General features: G+C 35.7%; 1 protein-coding gene across 18 annotated transcripts in view; it reads left to right on the top strand.

Moving 5' to 3' along the window:
• ZNF644 (zinc finger protein 644) overlaps positions 1–21,394 on the top strand; it is a 101,277-nt gene that overhangs the window by 32,462 nt on the left and 47,421 nt on the right. For all 18 annotated transcript variants that reach the window (XM_050806249.1, XM_050806229.1, XM_050806161.1 and 15 more), the window contains one exon: positions 1,236–1,296. In XM_050806249.1, coding sequence (XP_050662206.1) covers positions 1,275–1,296 — 22 coding nt within the window. In that variant the 5' untranslated portion in view covers positions 1,236–1,274. The remainder of the gene's footprint in view (positions 1–1,235; positions 1,297–21,394) is intronic.

Genomic DNA, 21,394 nt, shown 5'->3' with positions numbered 1-21,394 from the left:
TGCTGTGTCTTCTCATTGCCTTCAGAGTGTGTCTCGTTCTTATACGGATACATGTGATTGCATTATGGCCCACCCAGATAATTCAGAATAATCTCCCCTCTCGAGATCCTTAATGTAATCATATCTGAAAAGACTTTTTTTTTTTTTTTTTTTTTTTTTTTGCCATGTGAGGTAACATTCTCAGGTTTCAGGGATCAGGGTGTGGATATCTTTTGTGGGGCGATTGTTCAGCTTATCCCACTCAGTCGTTTATAGTAGACTTTTAATGTTCTTACTTTGATTTTATAGTTTAGTTTTTAACAGGCCCCCATGTTCAGTTCTGGGTTGGTGGGAGATGATGGCATTGGGTGGCAGAGAAAGTATCTCATCTTTTCTGTATACTATGCAGAAAATTCTAGGTCTGTGGTTTTGGGAAGGACAAATCAGAGATGATAGTGAGTATGGAAATAAAACAATTAAAGTAATCTAGCTTGATAACAGAGGTAGGTATGGTGGTGCTGTTTTTTAAATAATAGAGAATTTAGAAGAGTCACAAGCTAGTTTCAGGTATGGGGAGGAGGGGATGTATAGAGTTTGGGACACACTGAGTTTTTAGAACTTCTGAAATATGGTAAAATTAGTAATGATAGGTGTGTTTTTGGCAAATGCATGTTCAGTGGATTGTTGGAATAGAAGTCACTTTATACTAAATTAAGGATTAAGTTGAAGATGGAAAGTATTGACACATTCTATTCTCTAGAATAAGGGTGCTTGGCATTTAGTAAGTACTTAATCAGTGTTGGCTATTATGAGAATTACTATAGTGTTCCAATACTGTAACATTTTTGTCTTCAGCTGTTTGGTGTACGTCTTGATATGTACATAATATTAAATAAATACTGATCTAGAAAGATGTGTGTTTTGTTAATTATTTTCATTATTGCCATTGCCATACTATTAAAATTAATGAAAACAATTTATTGTAGATTAAAAAAAAAAAAGAATTAGAAAGTTTCGATTTCTCGTTTGAATAGATTATTATTTCTCAAAAAAAACAGTGGGATTGGGGGGGCACTTAGCAATAGTTTCCTAAAGATTAAAATGATCGTATTCTAGTTGAATGCTTTTTTTTATGTTATATCAAGAAATATAATTTGATTTATGGTTTTTCATTTAAAATCGTGGTGTATTGTAGCTGTAGTTATTCATGCTTGACACAAAAAATTAAACCTTGGTCTTTGTATGTATTCTTTCAGGTTTGATTTAATTTTGGATGAGATTGTTCTTGCAGCAAGATGTTAATAAGACAAAATCTAGGTAAGTAGAAGACTGCTTTGTTAAATGTACATATCGAGATAGGAATAATACCAAAAAAAATGTCTTAAAAATGTGGTGTTGAGTTCAGAACCAAAGAGTTTTTAAATAAAATTTTGAAATGCAAATAACTGTCTTTTTGACACACTTGGTCCACTTGATTTGATGGGAGTAAAATTACAGCTATCAAATTGTGGAACTAAATTTTTAGTTTCCTTCTTTTGTGTTGAGGTTAACTAAAGCATTCAGGTTTCCAGTGAATATTCTAACATGTTAGAAAATCAAGTTAGTGTTTGGTTCAGCCACTCTTCAAATTGAACTCTCACCACTTCGGTAAGACATTTATTGTGTCACTTCATTGTTTTCTCCTTTGTTGATAAAGTATATGAATAGTCATTGCTTTTGTGAATTTTGCTTCATTATTACTGTTAAGGAAACACTTTTCCAAATGGGACATTTGCCAAATTGTGATTTCTTTCTGTTAATATAGTATTCAAAATTGTAAATTATTGTTTTAATGTTTTCCTAATGGGTGTCTCTACTGAATGACCTCTCTAATACAGCATTCTGATTAGCTTTCTAAGGCTGTTCACTTTCAAAAAGTTGAATTGGCATCATGTACTTTTGGTCTGGTATGTGAAAGAATGCTTTTAAATAATATAAGCTGTTGACATGTTTTAAAAAGATACATTTACTGTTTATTGGTAAGTGAATATTGGCTTCAAAACGGAAACAGGGGAAAATGAACACTGAAAAAATTGGAGTTAACTTGGTTTTCCCTCTAACCAGATGTTTCAGCTGTCAAAAATTTGCTGATCTCAGTGTTTGTTAAAGAAAAAAAAAAGAAGTCTAGGGTGAAAAGTGCTGTAGTTCAGTAATATGCACTGAAGGAAATCTCAGTCAGTGGTTTGGGCATGTTTTGAAGCAAAATTTTCCTTTTATTGCTATTATATAATAATAATAGTAGTGGTAGTTTGAAGAGTACTTATTGTGCTCTAAATTCTATTAAGTGCTTGTCATACCTTATTGATCATTATAGTACCTCCTATTGTGTAGAAAAATTTTATTTTTTGCTTTATAGTGGACTGTTTTTCTTTAGGAAGAATAATTTACTTTTTTAGCATTTATTAGAAATAACACTTGCCTATATATCCTCTTACAGTGGAGAAGAAGCCAGACTTTTGTACTTGAAGGTCTTATTAGGGATTTGTTTTCTAGTTGAATATACAGTGTCTGTTAGAACTTTTGTTCTGATTTTCTGTGTTTGATATTGCTTGTGGGATGACACTGGTTTAACTTATTCTGACCTTATTTTCCACCATGCTTATATATGTATTTTTTTCTTTTTTATTATGGTATAGTTTACATATATATAGTAACATAAAATTTGAGGTATAGAGCTGAATGACTTTTCGCATACACATTCATACATGTAACCGCCATCTAGATCAAGATATAGAACATTTCATTACTTTAGAAAGTTCCTTGTGCTTTCCCCGCTTCCAATCCAATAGCTTTTTTCCCCTGAAGTAATGATCTTTCTGAATTCTGTCAGCATAATTTAGTTTTGCCTGTTCTTGGATTTTTATATATAGTATGTACTCTTATATCTGGCTTTTTCATTCAACATAATGTTCTTGAGCTTCATCTATGTTGTGACTATATCAGCAGTTCATTATTTTTTATTGCTGTTTTATTTTTAGTAATATTCCATTGTATGAACACACTACAAAATATTTATGTTTTCTCTGTGATTTGGTTTATTGGATTCTCCATATTTCTGTTCCTACTTGCTAACTTTTCTATACTCTTTTCCTTCTTCTACCTATCTCTTTAATTGTCCCCCATCACTTTCGAAATAAAATGTAGTAAACCCTATAACACGGCATGCAGTTATCTCACTGTAGCTATGCCAGAATGCTGAGGATTATATGAATAAACTAAGTATGATGTTTCATATTCCTAGTTCTAGTCCTAGGTGCTTGTTGTCACTTTCCCTCAACCCCGTGCCTCCCCAATTGCCAGAGCCCTCTCTGCTAGTTGTCAGCTGATCTTCTGAAATAGCCTATCTGAAGCATCTGTCTGATCCTTTAAGCCAGGCCTGGGCATAGTTTGTCTTCTTTATTAGACTATGAGTTTGAAGGTAGATACCATCCATGTCTCATTTATCTTAGTAGCACAGTGCTGGGAATACTGTGTGCATTCGGTAAATGTTTTGTTAAACATAGATCAATGAAAAGTGTTCTTTTCTCCCAGGCAAATAGAGATTCAGAATGCTAGCCGGAATGGGATGGGGGCATTGGCACTTCAGTTGCTGTTGGGCCATAGGAAGGAGCCACTGAGGACAATCCAGAGACAGCATTATAGACATTTTAGAAAGAGAAATAAATTATTTCCCAAGTCTTCTTTCAATGGCTAGTAAAATATTCTTAGTTCAGTCCTAAAGTAAGACTGTCATTGTTGATTTTGATTAGTATTTCCAAGTGGAGGTATTAATCCATGTTGCAGAAATTTGAAGTGTTTGCTATGAAGAGTGTTTTCTTTGTGGGTTTGTACTAGTTATTTCTTTAAAGATTTTGAAAGGTTAGACTAATACAAGTAGAAGATTGGGAACACTAGTCACACATGTAAGAAGTGAAGAAAACTTTTCCTCATTTCTCTGAAGGTAAAAAACTGTTAGGATGGAGGAAGAAATTGTAGAATCATAGCCTGGAACTGTGGTAACATTTTCGATTCCCACAACTGAGGAAGCCTGCTGTTTGTTGAAAGGTATTTAAATTTTTTTTATTGTAGATATGTAATATAACATATATGAACAATATGCTTTTTTTGTTTTGTTTTTGAGACGGAGTTTCGCTGTTGTTGCCCAGGTGGGAATGGAGTGGTGCAATCTCAGCTCACTGCAACCTCTGCCTCCTGGGTTCAAGCAATTCTTCTGCCTCAGCTTCCCAAGTAGCTGGGATTACAGGCATGTGATACCACACCCAGCTAAATTTGTGTTTTTAAGTAGAGATGGGGTTTCACCATGTTCGTCAGGCTAGTCTCAAACTCCTGACCTCCGGTGATCCACCCTCCTTGGCCTCCCAATGTTCTGGGATTACAGGTGTGAGCCACTGCACCCAGCCTAAACAATATACTTTCTTAAGAAATAACACACTTCTTAAATTTTAAAGCATTTTGACTAGTGGGTTTTTTTTTTGTTTTTTTTTGTTTTTTTTCCTGTGTTTGAAATTTGGCTAGTTGGTTGACTATAGTAATCATCTGTAGATTTTTATGCCTGAAGCTTGATTGCCCTCTAGCAAGTCCAAAGCAAGAAAAGGTTCTTCCCCACTGGGATCAATTTGTTGCTTTTCCTTTCTGTAGCTTCTGCCATAATGCTTGAACACATAGTTGGACATTGACCTTTTCTCATGCTGTTCCTTCTGTCTTCCCACAAGGATTTTCTTAGACATAGATTCTTACCGTATATAGACCTTGGTTCTTTTTTTTTTTTTTTTTTTTTTTTAATCCTGCATGTGAACTGTGTTTAGTCCTATTGTTGGTTAGGGTTGAGCAGCCAGAGAAATTTAACCTTGAGATTGCCTAACTTACATGTCTCCACAAATATTTTAGACTAATTTTTCTTCTCAGAGGCTGCTAGCTGTACCTCAATTGCAGAGTCTTCCTCTTCATTTTGTGCTTCAGTATTTAACATAGGCAGCTGCTGCTAAGACTGCAGAATCCCCGAATCCAAGAATTTGAAATTCTTTATGGATATTTGTCTTAAATTAATTTATCTAGTTTCTAACTTCTCTGTACTTCATTTTCTTTAGTAGCACTGTAGATGTGCTGCCCTTTGTTGTAGCATGAAAAAGAAAACTTTTAAATTAATACAGTTCTTTGTTCTTCATTCTAGATGAGATTATACAACATACATTGACCCTTTCCAGCTGTATTGCCAAGTAACAGTTAGTATTTAGTATTTCACTTTTTTTTTTTTTTTTTAAAGACAAAGTTTTGCTCTTGTCGCCCAGGCTGGAGTACAATGGCGCAATTTCGGCTCCCTGCAGCCTTGTCTCCTGAGTTCATGCGATTCTCCTGCCTCAGCCTCCTGAGTAGCTGGGACTACAGGTGCATGCCACCACACCTGGCTAATTTCAGTATTTTTAGTAGAGATGGGGTTTCACTGTGTTGACCACGCTGGTCTCTAACTCCTGACCTCAGGCGATCCACTGGCCTCAGCCTCCCAAAGTGCTGGGATGATAGGCGTTAGCCACTGCACCCAGCCACATTTAGTATTTTCAAAATGTAAATTTTTTATAAAAGTCACATGTGACTTTATGAGCAAATAGTACAGCAGTGTTTAAAGTAAAAAGTAAAACTCTTACCTCCCACCCAGCACTGTACTCCCCATAAGTTACCAAAAATAGCTGGTATGTATTCTGCATCTTTCTCTTTCTGCTTATCAATATATTTTGGACATTTTTCTATATATGTACCACATTTATTATAACTGTTACCTTATTAATATTTAGGTAAATCTCAGGATTTTTTGCCTGTATATAAGTATTGCTGCAATAAATATTTTTGATTACATCAATGGGAGTGTGTGAGAGTGTCAGGATAATTTGTAGCAGTAGATTGCTGGGTCAAGGATATGTGCCCTTTAACTTCTGATATAATAAAACTGCAATGAGGTTGTACCACTTAATATTCTTATTGCTAGTTTATGAGAATATCTTTTCCCACATTCTGCTAAATATTTGTTTTATCCTGCTAGTTTAATTGGCAGAAAGTAGTATTTATTTTACTGTGCATTTTTTAAATTGTGAGAGTGCTCAAAGGTTTGAAATATCACCTTCATTACAACTTAAATTCTATTGGAGAATATATGTGAAGATTTTTATTTTTTGCTGTTAAGTCCATCAGTTCCATCAATTAACATACCTTTGTGTTTTAGGTGTTACAGTCAAAGTTAATATTGAATAATCAGATTATTTGCCTTTTTTTTCCCTTCATACTATTTTTTTTAAGATAAATATTTCCTTATGGCAAATTTCTTTATAGTTTGCTACAAACTAACATCAGCATAGCCTGTAAATAAAAAGAAAATAAAAGCCATTACTAAATATTAGGTTCATTAAGTCTAGATTAATAGCAGTCTGCTTAAAATCTATTGTCTTTTACAACTCAAGCATTAGAATACTTTGCTTCTTTGTGGTTATTTTTTACTATTCTTATTATGTATGATAAGCTACAGTTATTAGTCTTAATTCCAGCTTTAATATGAGTGAACTCCTTTTTTTTGAATTATTTAATTCTAGAAAACTTAAATACTTAAATTTACAACTGTAAAAAAAGAGCTGAGAAAATCCTTAGTGTTACTATGATAGATTTCTCTGAGTCATTTTTACAAATTGGCATCTTTTGGTATTTTTAAAATAGTATTTTCTAGTGTGATGCCTTTATTCCTAGATATGTTTATAGTACTATGCCATATTATATAAGGGATTTGAGCATCTGTGGATTTTGGTATCTGGGGGGTTGTCCTGGAACCAATCCCCTTCAGATGTGAAGGGTCAACTGTATATCTGTCTCTCTTGATCTACATCTCTTAAAACTCACCCTTGGTTTCACTGTGCTGTTAAATTTGTTTAAAGGGAGGCTACATTGTTCTTTTTTGAAGTTGAGCTGTCAGTAGTTTTTCCAAAGAAAGTTTCAGCCATGCTTGGGTTTAGTATAAAAGTTTCTTTCCAAATCTGAAATGTTTTTAAACCTAGCAAAGACTAAGTGGCCAATATCATTACAATGTGTGAACAGGAAACCATAAAACTGCTCCTTCAGACCAAAGAATTTTGCCATGGCTATACTTTAGCCTTCTATGATTGGTCTAAACTGTAAATAAAAGTGCTAAATAAAACAAGGCAATCAGTAAGCCTTTACTGAAATCTAATATTCTAGGCACTGTGCTATATGTTAGAGATGCATAATTAGTCATTAGAATTCCCAGTATCATTCGACTAATTATAGTACAAATGATGAACACAATACTGCCAAGTCTGAGTAGTACAGTGTAGTAGTAGGCCTGAGGAGGACGTTTTTAAGGAAGAAGTCAGGAAAGGCTTCATAGAGCAAGATATCATTTAGAGTTGAGAGAAAGAATAGAATTTTCACCTTGGGAAAATATGGGCAGATGGGGCATGAACTAAAGCTCTTATTTTAGTTTCTAGACATTATTTCGTAAAAACAGTTTCATTTAACTGAATGTCCATATTGCCAGAGTTACTGAGTTTCTTAAATGTACTGAAGTGTACAGTTTACCACAGCTTAGGAATTTATTATTTGAACTGTTTCCTTGTGCTATTTTTTTCAAACTGTGGAAACAAGTTTAATTTTTTGAATCTACCAAGAAATAAATGATACTGTGAAAACTTTCATCCTCATTATTTTGATTATTATAATATTACACTTAAGTGTAAGAGATTCAGAAATAATAAATGACTGGCTTGAGGTTAGGTAGGTAATTGCAGAGGCAGAATTGGAACCTAAGTCTTCTGATGTCTGATTTACTATTCTTTTGAGATGACCATTAAAGTAGATATTTGAGACCAGGCGGGGTGGCTCACACCTGTAATCCCAGCACTTTGGGAGGCTGAGGCAGGTGAATCGCCTGAGGTCAGGAGTTCAAGACCAGCCTGGCCAACATGGTGAAATCTCGTCTCTACTAAAAATATAAAAATTAACTGGGTGTGGCCGGGCGCGGTGGCTCACGCCTGTAATCCCAGCACTTTGGGAGGCCGAGGCGGGCGGATCACAAGGTCAGGAGATCGAGACCACGGTGAAACCCCGTCTCTACTAAAAATACAAAAAATTAGCCGGGCGCGGTTGTGGGCGCCTGTAGTCCCAGCTACTCAGGAGGCTGAGGCAGGAGAATGGCGTGAACCCGGGAGGCGGAGCTTGCAGTGAGCCGAGATCGCGCCACTGCACTCCAGCCTGGGCGACAGAGCGAGACTCCGTCTCAAAAAAAAAAAAAAATTAACTGGGTGTGATGGCAGGCGCCTGTAATCCCAGCTGCTTGGGAGGCTGAGGCAGGAGAATCAATCACTTGAACCTGGGAGACAGAGGTTGCAGTGAGCCGAGATCGCGCCATTGCACTCCAGCCTGGGAGACAGAATGAGACTCTGTCTCAAAAAAAAAAATAAAAGTAGATATTTGAAACTTTTACGGTCTTCTAACTAGGCTGAAGCCTGTGGGCTCAGTAAATTTTTGTTTAATATTTTATTGATTCATCTGATGTTTTATGAATTGGTGATTGTAATTAAGTTGGTTTTAGATCACACTTTACTAGTCTGAGGAGAAAAGATGACTAAATAAGTAATTATAATCAAGTATCATTAGTATTGTGATAGTCTCTGTTCCTGGAAGGCAAGGGCCGTGTCTGTTTTATTTATTAAGATATATATTCAGTACTTTAATATAGCTAATACTTTACTCATAGTAGACATTTAATAAATATATATTTAATGACTGGATGGAAATATGGCAAGGCCTCCCAGAAGTGACACTTAAACTGAAACTTGGAGGAACTGTTTGGTGATTAATGTAGATAAAAAATATGGGGAAGGCCTGTTAGCAGAAGAAATAGCATGTACAAAGAATGAGAGGTAACAGAAAGGGAAGATTGCTGGAACTGAAAGAAATGTAAGTTTTGAATGTAGAGCTCACCGTGGGGTGTGGATGTGGGGAGTGGCTAGTGTCAAGAGATAAGATGAGAGAGTAAGGCTGGGCCATTTTATTGAGGCTTTTATAAACCATTGAAGGAGTTTAAATGCGAGGAAATGATTTTATTCTATCTGTTTTAGCAAACGAACCTAATTAAAATGGGGAGAACAGATCACAGGGAAAGCTAGATTGGATTCAGGATGACTAGTTAGTATGGAGAGCATGCTAGCCTGACTTGAGAGTGGTAGAAGTGGGGATAGAAAGATGTGGTTGGATTTGAGGGAGACTTAGACGACAAAAGAGACCAGCTTTGGTGGTTAATTGTAATGGAGGTGGGAGTGGGAGAATAAGGAAGGAGTTAAGGATGACTCATGTTTCTAGCTGGGAAGTAGTGCTGTATTATTCACAGATAGGTACTGTGAAGAAGAACATTTGGAGAGAACAAGAGCTACATTTTAGATGTATTAAGCTTTAAGTAGCTCAGGACTTGTGATTAGAAATGTCAGGTGGCAGTTAGATATGAGACCTGTAACTTGAGATGTGAGAATTGTCAGCATGAAATCTTAATGTCTCTCAAATTCTTTTTTTTTTTTTGAGACAAGTCTTGCTGTATCCTCTAGGCTAGAGTGCAGTGGTGTGATCTTGGCTCACTGCAACCTTCGCCTCCCGGGTTCAAACGATGCTCATGCCTCAGCCTGGGATTACCGGCGCCTGCCATTATGCCCAGCTAATTTTTTTATTTTTAGTAGAGATGGAGTTTCACCATGTTGGCCAGGCTGGTCTCGAACTCCTGACCTCAGGTGATCTACCCGCCTCAGCCTCCCAAAGTGCTAGGATTACAGGCGTGAGCTCGCCTGACTCATTTTTTAATTCTAATATCTTTCTGCAAGATATTACAAAGCGTGTTTATACATTAAATATTCTATTGACCTAAAGATTGCTCCATGTAGACTTATGAGCTGCTGTTTTTATTAGAGATTCTGGCCTCTGCTTATTGTTAATTGAACAAGATTTAATACCATTAATGAATAATTATGCTACTGATGGTAAAAGTCTTACCAAAAATATTGAATGGCTAAGGGTGTATTGAATGTATTAAATCTTAGATTTATATTAGTGTGTCTAAGTAGCTGAATATAAATACTAATATTTGATAATGCAAATATTTTCCACCCTGAATAGCAAAGTTTAGGTTAAAGTGATCCTGTGGTCTTTAGATTAATCATGATTCAACAAACTATTAGAATAAAAGTTACACACAACAGTATGATCTTGCCTACCTTGTTAACCATTATATACTCACTGTCTAGAGCAGTTCTTGGCACAGAGGTCCTCAATATTTGTTGAGTAATCAATCAATATTGACATACAATGCTTTAATAGCTAATACAATTTTATTTTTGGTCAGGTTACAGCAATGGCAGACTGACTTTTTTAGTTCTTAAAAAGAGTCTTATCCCCAACTTAAGGAATTATATTTTTATTTGAGCAATATTTTCCCCCTTAAATTACCCTTTATTCATATTTATGCCACCTTCTTTCTATATACTTCGCTTCCAGCAAACGGACACATTTCTGTTTCTAATCAGAACATTTTTACTGACATTTATGAAACAAGTCTTCTAGTAAAAACAGTTTGGACATTTCACTTGTGTATTCTGACATCACCATGTCTAATGGTGATTCGTCACCTTTGCTTTCAAAACCTATTCTTGCTAATGGGATGACCATTCTCTCGTCATGGAGCTCAAAATCTCTCCAAATATTTGTAGTGCTTACCTTCTGTTATAAAGATTTGGTCAGTTACTAAGTCTTTTTGCTGTTACTTCGGCGATATAACATGTATTTATCTTTTTCTTTCTATTCCCATTGCTATTGTTGTTTGCCCATCTTTTACACTCATCTTGGATGATGTGTCTGTGTTCATTTCATTTGGATAAGACCATTTGATTCAACTCTTTAGGAAGTTACCTTAATTATATTACTTGTTCAAAAACATTAACTACTCCTTAAGAATAAATTTTAATTCTTAGGTATTATATCTAGGAGGTTCCAAATTTATGTTCTAATCAACAGTTTTATCTCCTGCTATTCTTTAGTAAGCATTTTGCTGCAGCCTGATTATCATTGTTATATGAAAAAACCCTCACTTTCATCTTTACTCATACCTTCTTTGCCAGTCTCATCCTTAGTTTATCTCTACCCTTGAAATCTAACTCATCCAAGAAAGCTTAGCTCAAATCCTGCCTCTGCCTTGAGGGGTTGACATAGTCCCTGGTATATGGGATGTAGTTCTGGTATATTTCCTCACCCATCCCTAGATTCATGGTGGAGATCTCTCTAACCAAGACAGATTAACAAGAGAAGTGCATACAAATTTATTTAATAAAAATTTTGCATGACATGAGAGACTTCAGATATGAAGACTTGGCAAAACAACAGAAAGCTGTATTACTATGGACAGTTATGCAGGAGAATGATTAGAGGACAAAAGGGTATGATCTAATGGTGATAAACTGGGGTGGAGTTAGCAAAGCCTGTTTGTTCAGATTCTTCTTGGCATCTCTATGTGACACATCTATAGGGACACCTATCCCATAAGAGTTTTAGGAGAGAAGGGAGAGAAAAAGTCAAAGAATGACTTTCCTAGATTTTATGGCCTACTTCAGGGGAGAAAAGAAGGAGAAAGAGAGACCTTCCTGCTTCTGCTGTTTTCTCAAATGCCAAGGTGCCATATTTTGGGGGTAGCATTTCCTACATCTCATTACTGGGAAGTCACTTTCTCTTGATATTTATGATTGTAAACTGAGCTACCTATTAATTGAATGACTTTAAAGTATGATAAGATAATGAAGTGCTAAATATTGACATCTCCTGCAACACCCTGTATAGTTGACAGGCTCCTCTATTTTTTAAACTGGTAAAAACAAAAACCGTGGTTACCTTATATATATATATATTTTTAACAGACATTTATATGTTTACTCTTTCTATGCTTATCAGATATTTTTTGTCTGATGGATTAAAAATCAAAACCATGATAAATGCAGACTTATTTAACATTTATATAGTGCTTACTACCTGCCAGACGCTGTTATAAGTACTTTTTAAATATTAACTCAATCCACATTTTACAGATAACAAAACTAAAATATGAGTTTAGCAATGGAAGAGCTAGGATTTGAATGGAGTAGTCTAGCTTGAGAGTCTTTGCTATTAAAGCCTTATGTTATACTCCTCAACAGAGTGGTAAAATAATTTAGTAAATATTAAAATAATTCAGTGAAATAACGTAAGAAATACTACGCAGGAAAATACATAATTACATGTATACTCTTATTTATACTCTCACCCATTTTTTTCCTGCCCCTCATGTTATTCTGGAGCAAATCCAGAGATATTTGTTATTTATTGATGTCTACCTCATCCCCATTGGTAATTTTTTTCCAGTTTTTTATTATGGTAAACTATAAGTAACATGAAATTTGCCATTTTAACCATTTTTAAGTGTACAGTTCAGTGTTACTGTATACATTTATAATGTGCACTCATCACCACCATCCATCTTCATAATTTCTTGTCTTGTAAAACTGAAACTCTATACCCATTAAACAACAATTCCTCCATTTCTTCTGCTCCTGAGGTCCTGGAAATCACCATTTTTCTGTCTCTTTGAATTTGACTACTCTAAGTGTCTCATAAGCAGAATCATATAGTGTTTGTCTTTTTGTGACTGGCTTATTTCACAAGTGTGTTGTTTTCAGAGTTCATCCATGTTACAGTATTTTGCAGAATTTCCTCCCATTTTAAGTCTGCATAATATTGCATTGTATGTATGTAACACATGTTGTTTATGGTGGACACCTGTGTTGCTTCCACCATTTAGCTATTGTGAATAATGTTGCAGTGAACATGGGTGTACAAATATCTCTTCAAGACCTTGCTTTCAGTTTTCAGGGATATATAGCTAGAAGTGGAATTGCTGGATCATATGGTAATTCTATTTTTAGTTTTTTGAGGAGCCACCATAGTTTTCTGTAGTGGCTGCACCATTTGACATTCCCACCAACAGTGCACAAATGTTCCTATTTCTCTACATCTTTGCCAACACTTGATATTTTGTTTTTGTTTTTTGATAGTGGCTATTATGTGTTATGATGGTTTTGATTTGTATTTGCCTAATAATTAGTGATGTTGAGCATCTTTTCATATGCTTATTGGCCATATGTTTGTCCTTGGAGAAATGTCTATTCAAGTCTTTTGCCCATTTTTTAATCATGTTGTTTTTCTGTTGAGTTGTAGTTCTGTATATGTTCTAGATACTACTCCCTTGTTAGATATATGATTTGCAGAGATATTTTCTCCCATTCCATTGGTTCTGTTTACTCCGTATATCTTTTGTGGCACACAAATTTTTACATTTTCACAGAGTTCAATTAGTCTTTTTTGTTTGTTTGTTTGTTTAGACAGAGTCTCATTGTGTCGCCCACGCTGGAGTGCAGTGGTATAATGACTTGGTTCACTGCAACCTCTGCCTCTGGATTCAGGTGATTGTCATGCCTCAGCCTCCTGAGTAGCTGGGACTACAGCACTTATTTGCATGTTTCATTGTTTTCCAGCCTTTAGCTGTATGCTTAAAATGCAAATGGAATAATATAAGAATATAAGAATAATGAGAAGTAATACTTGGAAATGTTCTGAGAAATGATGAAAAAAGGGCCTGGTTTCTATCTGATTGAAAAGAGATGAGACTTGGGAGAGCAGTCAGACTCCCTCTGTCCTTCCCACCTCTTCTCATCCCCTCCCCTAAGTGCTCTGGCTAGGAATTCTAGTACAATGTATGTAGAAGTGGGCTTTTCTTGCCCTGGCGTGGTGGCTCACACCTGTAATCCCAGCACTTTGGGAATCCGAGGTGGATGGATCATGAGATCAGGAGTTCGAGACCAGCCTAGTCAACGTGGTGAAACCCCATCTCTACCAAAAATACAAAAATTAGCTGGATGCGGTTGTATGCACCTGTAATCCCAGCTACTCAGGAGGCTGAGGCAGGAGAATCGCTTGAACCCTGTGGCGGAGGTTGCAGTGAGCCGAGATCAGGCCATTGCACTTCAACCTGGGTGACATAGTGAGACTCTTACCCCCCATCAAAAAGAAAGAAAGAAAGAAATGGGCTTTTTGTGTATTGCTTTTATTATATTGAAGTAGTTTCCTTCTATTCGTAGTTTGTTGGATCTGGTTATTAACGAAAGGATATTGAATTTTTTCTTTTTTTTTTTTTTGCATCAATTGCGATGGTCATGGGTTTTGTCCATTGTTTTGTTAATGTGCTGTGTTACATTGATTTTTTTTTTTTATGTTGAACTATCCTTGGATTCCAGAAATAAATCTCACTTGGTTATGGTGTATAATCCTTTCAATATGCTGTTGAATTTTGTTTGCTAGTATTTTGTTTGAGGTTCTCAATCTCTTTTCTTTCTGGATAAATGAAGGCATACAGATAATTTTCATAATAAAGCCATACTACAGTGTATATTTATAGTTCAATGGAATGTAAGTAATTTTTTTTTTTTTTTTTTTTTTTTTTTTTTTGAGATGGAGTCTTGCTTAGTTGCTAGGCTGGAGTGCAGTGGCGTGGTCTCTGCTCACTGTAAACTCTGCCTCCTGGGTTCAAGTGAGTCTCCTGCCTCAGCCTCCTGAGTAGCTGGGACTACAGACACGTGTCACCACGCCCAGCTAATTTTTGTATTTTTAGTAGAGATAGGATTTCACCATGTTGGCCAGGATGGACTAGATCTCTTGACCTTGTAATCTGCCCGCCTCAGCCATGTATTTTTTTAATAGATAATCACTTATATACCCTGGTATTTGGTTGTATATGCTTCACACTAATTACAACACATGATAATCATATGATATCTGAACGCTAGACCATTGTTTTCAATTATGGCTGCACATCACAATGCCAAAGGAGATATTCACACACACACTATTGCCAGAGTCATTTAGATTGGAATTTTTCCGAAGGGGACTGAACATCAGTAGTTTTAAAAAAGTCTTCAAGTACAGAAATATTTAAAAATTCCCTACATTGTTTTGGCTACACATCCAAGTTGTATGGGGTGCTTTAAAAAGTCTATAGGCCTTGGTGAAGTGGAATCAAATTCCAGGGGAGGAGTTGCACAATCTGTCATTTTTAAAAGTTTCCCAAGTTTATCTGAAGCACAGCTAGGTTCTTAATACTGGTCTAGAATTTTCTCAGTCACAAGAAAGGTTAATTAGCAATTTATTTTGATTAAGGTAATTTGCAAGGGCCCTAAATACAGATTTTCTATTGTATGGGCCGAAAGGAGAGCCATATGTTTTATATTGTCAATTATATAGGAGCTAAGTTGTTTACTTAAGGAAATTGACGTAGGTGCTTATCTTCATATTAATCTAATTGCTGTATGGGGTTGCAATAATATGAATAGGCAGGACCACCAATTATTTTCTTAGGCAAACTTGTTCTTATGTCTAAACTGGTATTCTGCTCACAACTCAGCATTTAGCATAAAGCATGTTCAAGGTGACCTTAGTTTTGTGTTTTCAGAAGACAGAAATATTCATGTGTATCACAGTAGAACTTAAATGCAGTGTGATTTAAAACATCTCATTTGTTCTGCCAAATTGAACATATTAGTCTGCTAGGGCTGCCATAGGAAACTACAGTAGACCTACCTAATCCGTGGGGGATACATTCCAGTACCTCCAGTGGATGCTGAAACCTCAGTACAGAATTCTATATGCGCTGTTTTTTTCCTACATATACATATCTGTGATAAAGTTTACTTTATAAATTAGACACAATGAGAGATTTAAAACAATAATAATAGAACAGTTAAGTAAGGTTTACTTAGCACAAGTACTACAATACCTAGACAGTTGATTCGATAACTAAGGTGGCTAATAGATAGGGAGCATCTACAGCATGGATCCACAGGACAGAGGGATGGTTCATACATAACCTGGGTGGGATAGAGCAGGACGTTGTGAGATTACATCACACTACACAGAACTGTGTGCAGTTTAAAAGGGTTGAATTGTTTATTTTTGGAATTTTTGATTTAATATTTTCAGACCATAGTTGACTGGGTAATTGAAACCTCAGAAAGTGAAACTGCAGATAAGGGGTGACTATTGTACCATAGACTGGGTAGCCTAAACAATAGAAATTTATTTTCTCACATTTCTGGAGGCTAGAAGTCCAGGATCAAGATGTTAACAGGCTTGGCTTCTTAACTGAGGCCTCTCTCCTTGGCTTGCAGATGACTGTCTTCTTGGTGTGTCCTTACATGGCCTTTTCTCAGTGCATGCCCATCTTTGGTGTCTTCTTATAAGGACCCCAGTTAGATTGGATTAGGGCCTATCCTAACGGCTTCATTTTAACTTAGTACTAGGGCTTCAACATATGAATTTTGGGGGGAACACAATTCAATCTGTAACATTGCATTTAAAGTGTTCTCCTTTATAGGTAATGAATTAATGAGTGGAATTATTTTGAATTATTGGGTGCTGCTTACTGAAGAAAATTTGCCAAAAATGATGACTTTGTTTTTGTAATGAATATTTAACCATACTTTCAGAATGTAATAACAAGATGTGGTGCATTGAGTCAGATGTGTGACTTTGGTTTGCTGTGGCAAGTAAATAGGATAAATGCATCTAGATGTGCATATATGCTTTCAAGATATACTGATAAATGTATCTATTTATCAGTATATCTATTTGTCTCTATATAGTGAAAGGTATTCTTAAAGTATTTAGGAAACGAATCATAAATCTGAAAGGGAGTTACAGTATACCTTATTTTATGTCATTATGCAAAGTTATTTTAAAAATTTATTCAACCCACTTTAAATATTATTGTGATATTTAAGGAAACTCTAAAAATTTGTACTGTCTGTTAAAATTACACAGTTTAATCTGGAGATAGTCATTGTTTAGGCACTAGAAAGCTAATGATACAACAATAAATGTGACAGATTTAAATTATTTTCTCAATTCAGAGAAATAGTAGAGGTATTAGAACCATTGTAAAAAGTCTGTTTATCACACATCACATTAAAATGAGAGGCTCCCCCCCAAAACCGAACTGTATTAGAATGCTTATATACAGTTTGAAAGGAAATTAGCTAGTTAATAAATTTTTAATTTGGGGGCAAAAAGTTGCCTATGCAATACTGTATTTTGATATTACCCTATTGTAAATTATATCTCATATGCAGCCTTTTAAGTTTTCAGTGCATATCAGTACATTTACATACACAGGGAATTTTTAAAATTTTCCTGCAATTTCCTGCAAAATAACTGATGATGAGGCGTGTGAATTAGTTATATCACTAATTGAGATAAGGTGTACAATGACAATTGCTATTACTTTTCATGCACTTTTAAGTTGATTGCATGGTCAAATATTAAAATAAGCTTGGATTTTTTTTTTTTTGAGACGGAGTCTCACTCTGTCACCCAGGCTGGAGTGCAGTGACGAGATCTCGGCTCACGGCAATCTCCACCTCCCAGATTCAAGCAGTTCTCCTGCCTCAGCCTCCTGAGTAGTTGGGATTACAGGCATGTGCCATCACGCCTGGCTAATTTTTTTTTTTTGTATTTTTTTTTTAGTAGAGACGGGGTTTCACCATATTGGCCAAGCTGGTCACGAACTCCTGATCTTGTGCTCCACCTGCCTCGACCTCCCAAAGTGCTGGAATTACAGGCGTGAGCCATCGCTCGCGGCCATAAGCTTGGTTCTTTCTGTGCACTCACTGGTGGCTAGGGGCAGCCTACCCAGAAATATGCAATGTGTCTGATGAAACCAGTTGAAGTTAATAAAAGGAAACTTTGTTGTGTTTAATTCCTATAATTGACTGATTTCAGGGCCTTTTTCATTTGTAGTCAGCCTGTGTTGGCTGTGTTTCTTCATTAGGTTGACTACTACCTTTTAGTTGTTCAAAACAGCATAAGCAATAGAAGACATGGTTCCCATTCTCTCACAATCACAGGGAAGGTTTTTGCTTTTGTGTTTTGGAACTTAGGTCCATTAGGAGAGAGATATCAATACTCATCAACTGAATATTTGAAAGAGTTCTGAAAAGAACAGTTCTGTAAGAGCATATGTCAAAGGAGCTTGACACAGAGTGGGTTGAGGAGAGCTTCACAGAGTAAGTGACCTTAAGAGCTGTGATCTGAAGGGAGATTATCAGTTAAGGTTAACTAGATTTGTGTGATGGAGGGCTGAGGATTCCAGACCAAGGGAACTACATGTATAGAGGCCCTATGGTGAAGAGGAACATGTTTGGGGAATTTGAGAGAAGGCCAGTACTTTGGATCACTGAGAACTGATGGGAGGAGAGTCTGAGACTACAGTGGAGAGATAGGCAGGGCCCAGCAAAGCCATTTCAACTGTGTACAAGATTTGGGATTATATCCTGAGAGAAGGGAAAATGTGTTTTACAGAGAAGTGGAAAGATGACTCTGCCTTTGGTGTAGAAAATGATTAGAAAAGGGAACACTAGATTCTACTTAGAAGTCAGACATGCATTAACTTTAAGAAACTTTCTGCTTATGATAATGAACAAAAAAGTAGTCACAAATTGTGTTCCACACTCTAGGCACTATTTTGGATATCAAAGGTACGTCAGTGAGCAAAATGTCTCTGTTCTCAAGAAGCTTACTTTATAGTGCAGAGAAAAAACAAATGATCAAATAATAATGTATCAGGTGTTAGTACTATAAAGAAAAGTATCAGCAGAGAGGGGCATAGAGAGTTACTAGGAGTGCTCTTCCAGTAACTTTATTTTGGATGTTATATGAAGAACCAGGAAGGAGATGGACACAAATGTGAAAGAACTGATCCGTATGTATATTTGGAGGAAGAACTTCAGGCGGAGAATATTAAGTGCAAAATAACCGGAGCATAGTCGAGACATAAAGGCCAATATGAGTACATTGAGAAAGAGAGTTGGGGCTGGGCGCGGTGGCTCATGCCTGTAAGCCAGACACTTTGGGAGGTCGAGGTGGGTGAATCACCTGAGGTCAGGGGTTTGAGACCAGCCTGGCCAGCATGATGAAACCCCATCTCTGCTAAAAATACAAAAAATTAGCTGGGTGTGGTGGCTGGTGCCTGTAATCCCAGATACTTGGGAGGCTGAAGCAGGAGAATCGCTTGAACTCAGGAGGTGAAGGTTTCAGTGAGCCGAGATCATGCCATTGGATTCCAGCCTAGGCAACAAGAGTGAAACTCCATCTCAAAAAAAAAAAAAAAAAAAAAAAAAAAAAGAGAGAAAGAGAGTTGGTGGGAGATGGGGTCTAGGACAAAGTGCATTGGATATGAACTATAAGACTCATTACTTATATCAAAATTTAGTCCTTTTTTGCTGATAACATTTTATGTAATTAAAATAGTATTCTGTTATTTTACACCTTTTAGGAACTATTTTTTGTCCTCCTTTTAAATAAGAAAAATAAACAAAAATTTCAGAAAAGAAGATTAGTGTTGAGGGGTGAATTATATCCCCCTCCAAATTCTTATGTTGAAATCCTATCTCCCTCTACCTCAGAGTAACCTTACTTGGAGATAGGGTCTTTATAGAGGTAATCAGGTTGAATGAGGTCATTAGGGTGGGCTTATCCAAGTATCACTGATGTCCTTATAAAAAGGAGAAATTTGGGTACTGAGACACTAATAGAAGGAAGATGATGTGAAGAAACCTAGGAAAAAGTGGCTCTCTGCAGGCCAAGGAGAAATCGGAAACAGATCTTTCCTCACAGCTGTGAGAAGGAACCAACCCTACTGATACTTTTGTCTTGGACTTCCAGTTCCCAGATATTTGAGCCAATAAATTTTTGTTGTTTAAGCCACCAGTTGCAGGACTTTGTTAAAAGGCGATTCTAGGTTTTTCTTTTATCCTAGCAAATTAATACAGATATTAACTAAAGACTAAAATTTACTCTCCTCACTCCTTCCCCATACTTAACAAGGGTAACAGATTGTTATGAAACCTTCCAGGTCTTTTATTGTGTTTGTGTGTATGTGTGTGTGTTTCATTAATTTGTAAAGCAACTTATATCTTCTAAGGGAATGTGGGGAATTTAAAAACAACAAGCAACAAAAAGTAAATGCTACAGCATTATATTATAGTTCCTTGCCTTCCAAGAAAATTTTTAACTCTAAACCTGACTCTGTCACAAGATAATATACACTACTCTTTTCCAAAAAAAAGACCTCTTTTATTTTTAAAGTTTCATGCTAAGATACTTCACAATCTTATTTAAATTTGTTAAAAGGTTGATTTTTCCATTCCAGTATAATATTCCAGTATAGCTTTTTTTGTTGCTTCAGTGTGGTATTTTGGAAAAAGAATTTGTTACCACTTGGTGGCACTATGTGGCTTAAAAATGAATCACATTGTATGCAGTTAACTATACTGTTCTACGTAAATGATTAAATTCAGAGGGAAACTGTTTGATACAGAGCAACTTAATATAGTAAATGTATGATTCTTTTGTAAATAAAATAACTGGTATTGTAGAGTTTTATTAAAATGTCATGGAATATAAAAATATAAACCAAGGCTTAGTTTGGTGGGTAGGGAAGTATATAAATTTTTGATAGAAACCTCCTTTAGGTCAGGTGTCATTTATCATTCTGTCTTAATCCTCTTCTTTGTATAGATGTGAGAAAATAGATTTTTAATATTAGAAACAAACATCTTCAACTTTAATAGTAATTAATGTTTTCCAAGGTATATATTTTATTTTCTCTTATATAAACTTAAGAAAATGAAATTTTTTCAAATGATTAAGTAAAACTTAAAGGAAAACAGAAAAATTAAATATATTGAATGATGTCTTCCTGCAGCATATTGAAAAATCAAACAGTCCTTTTAAAGATCCTGTATGTTTCATTTAATTAGACAAAGGATCTTGAAATATAAGAGGAAAGTTACTTTGTTCCAGACATAATTTTTGCTCCCTAGCAATTGACATGTAATACCATAATTGTTAAGGTATTTGTGTAATATATTGTTTTCTAGGTCACATGTACAGCATATAAAAGATGATGCTCTGTGTCTTTTTAAAAATTTAAATACAATACATACAGGAAAATGCATGAAGTGTAGGGTACAGCTCAGTGAGTCATCACAAAGTAAACACTCCATGACCACCACAGATCGAGAAATAGAATACTGCCAGCAACCCAGAAACCCCATTTCTTTTCTTAGTCGCTATCCCTGTTTTTTCTTTCCCAGATTAACCACTTGCCTGACTTCAAAGAAAATAACTTTTTTTTACTTGTTTTTGAACTTTTACAGAAATAGAATTATACAGAAGTATTTTTTTGTCTATTTTGTTCAACGTTATA

This window comes from Macaca thibetana, chromosome 1 (assembly GCF_024542745.1).
Source record: "Macaca thibetana thibetana isolate TM-01 chromosome 1, ASM2454274v1, whole genome shotgun sequence".
In the NCBI taxonomy this organism is placed as follows: domain Eukaryota; kingdom Metazoa; phylum Chordata; class Mammalia; order Primates; family Cercopithecidae; genus Macaca; species Macaca thibetana.
The sequence above is the reverse complement of the archived record's forward strand: the minus strand, read 5'-3'. Positions and strand labels throughout refer to the sequence as shown.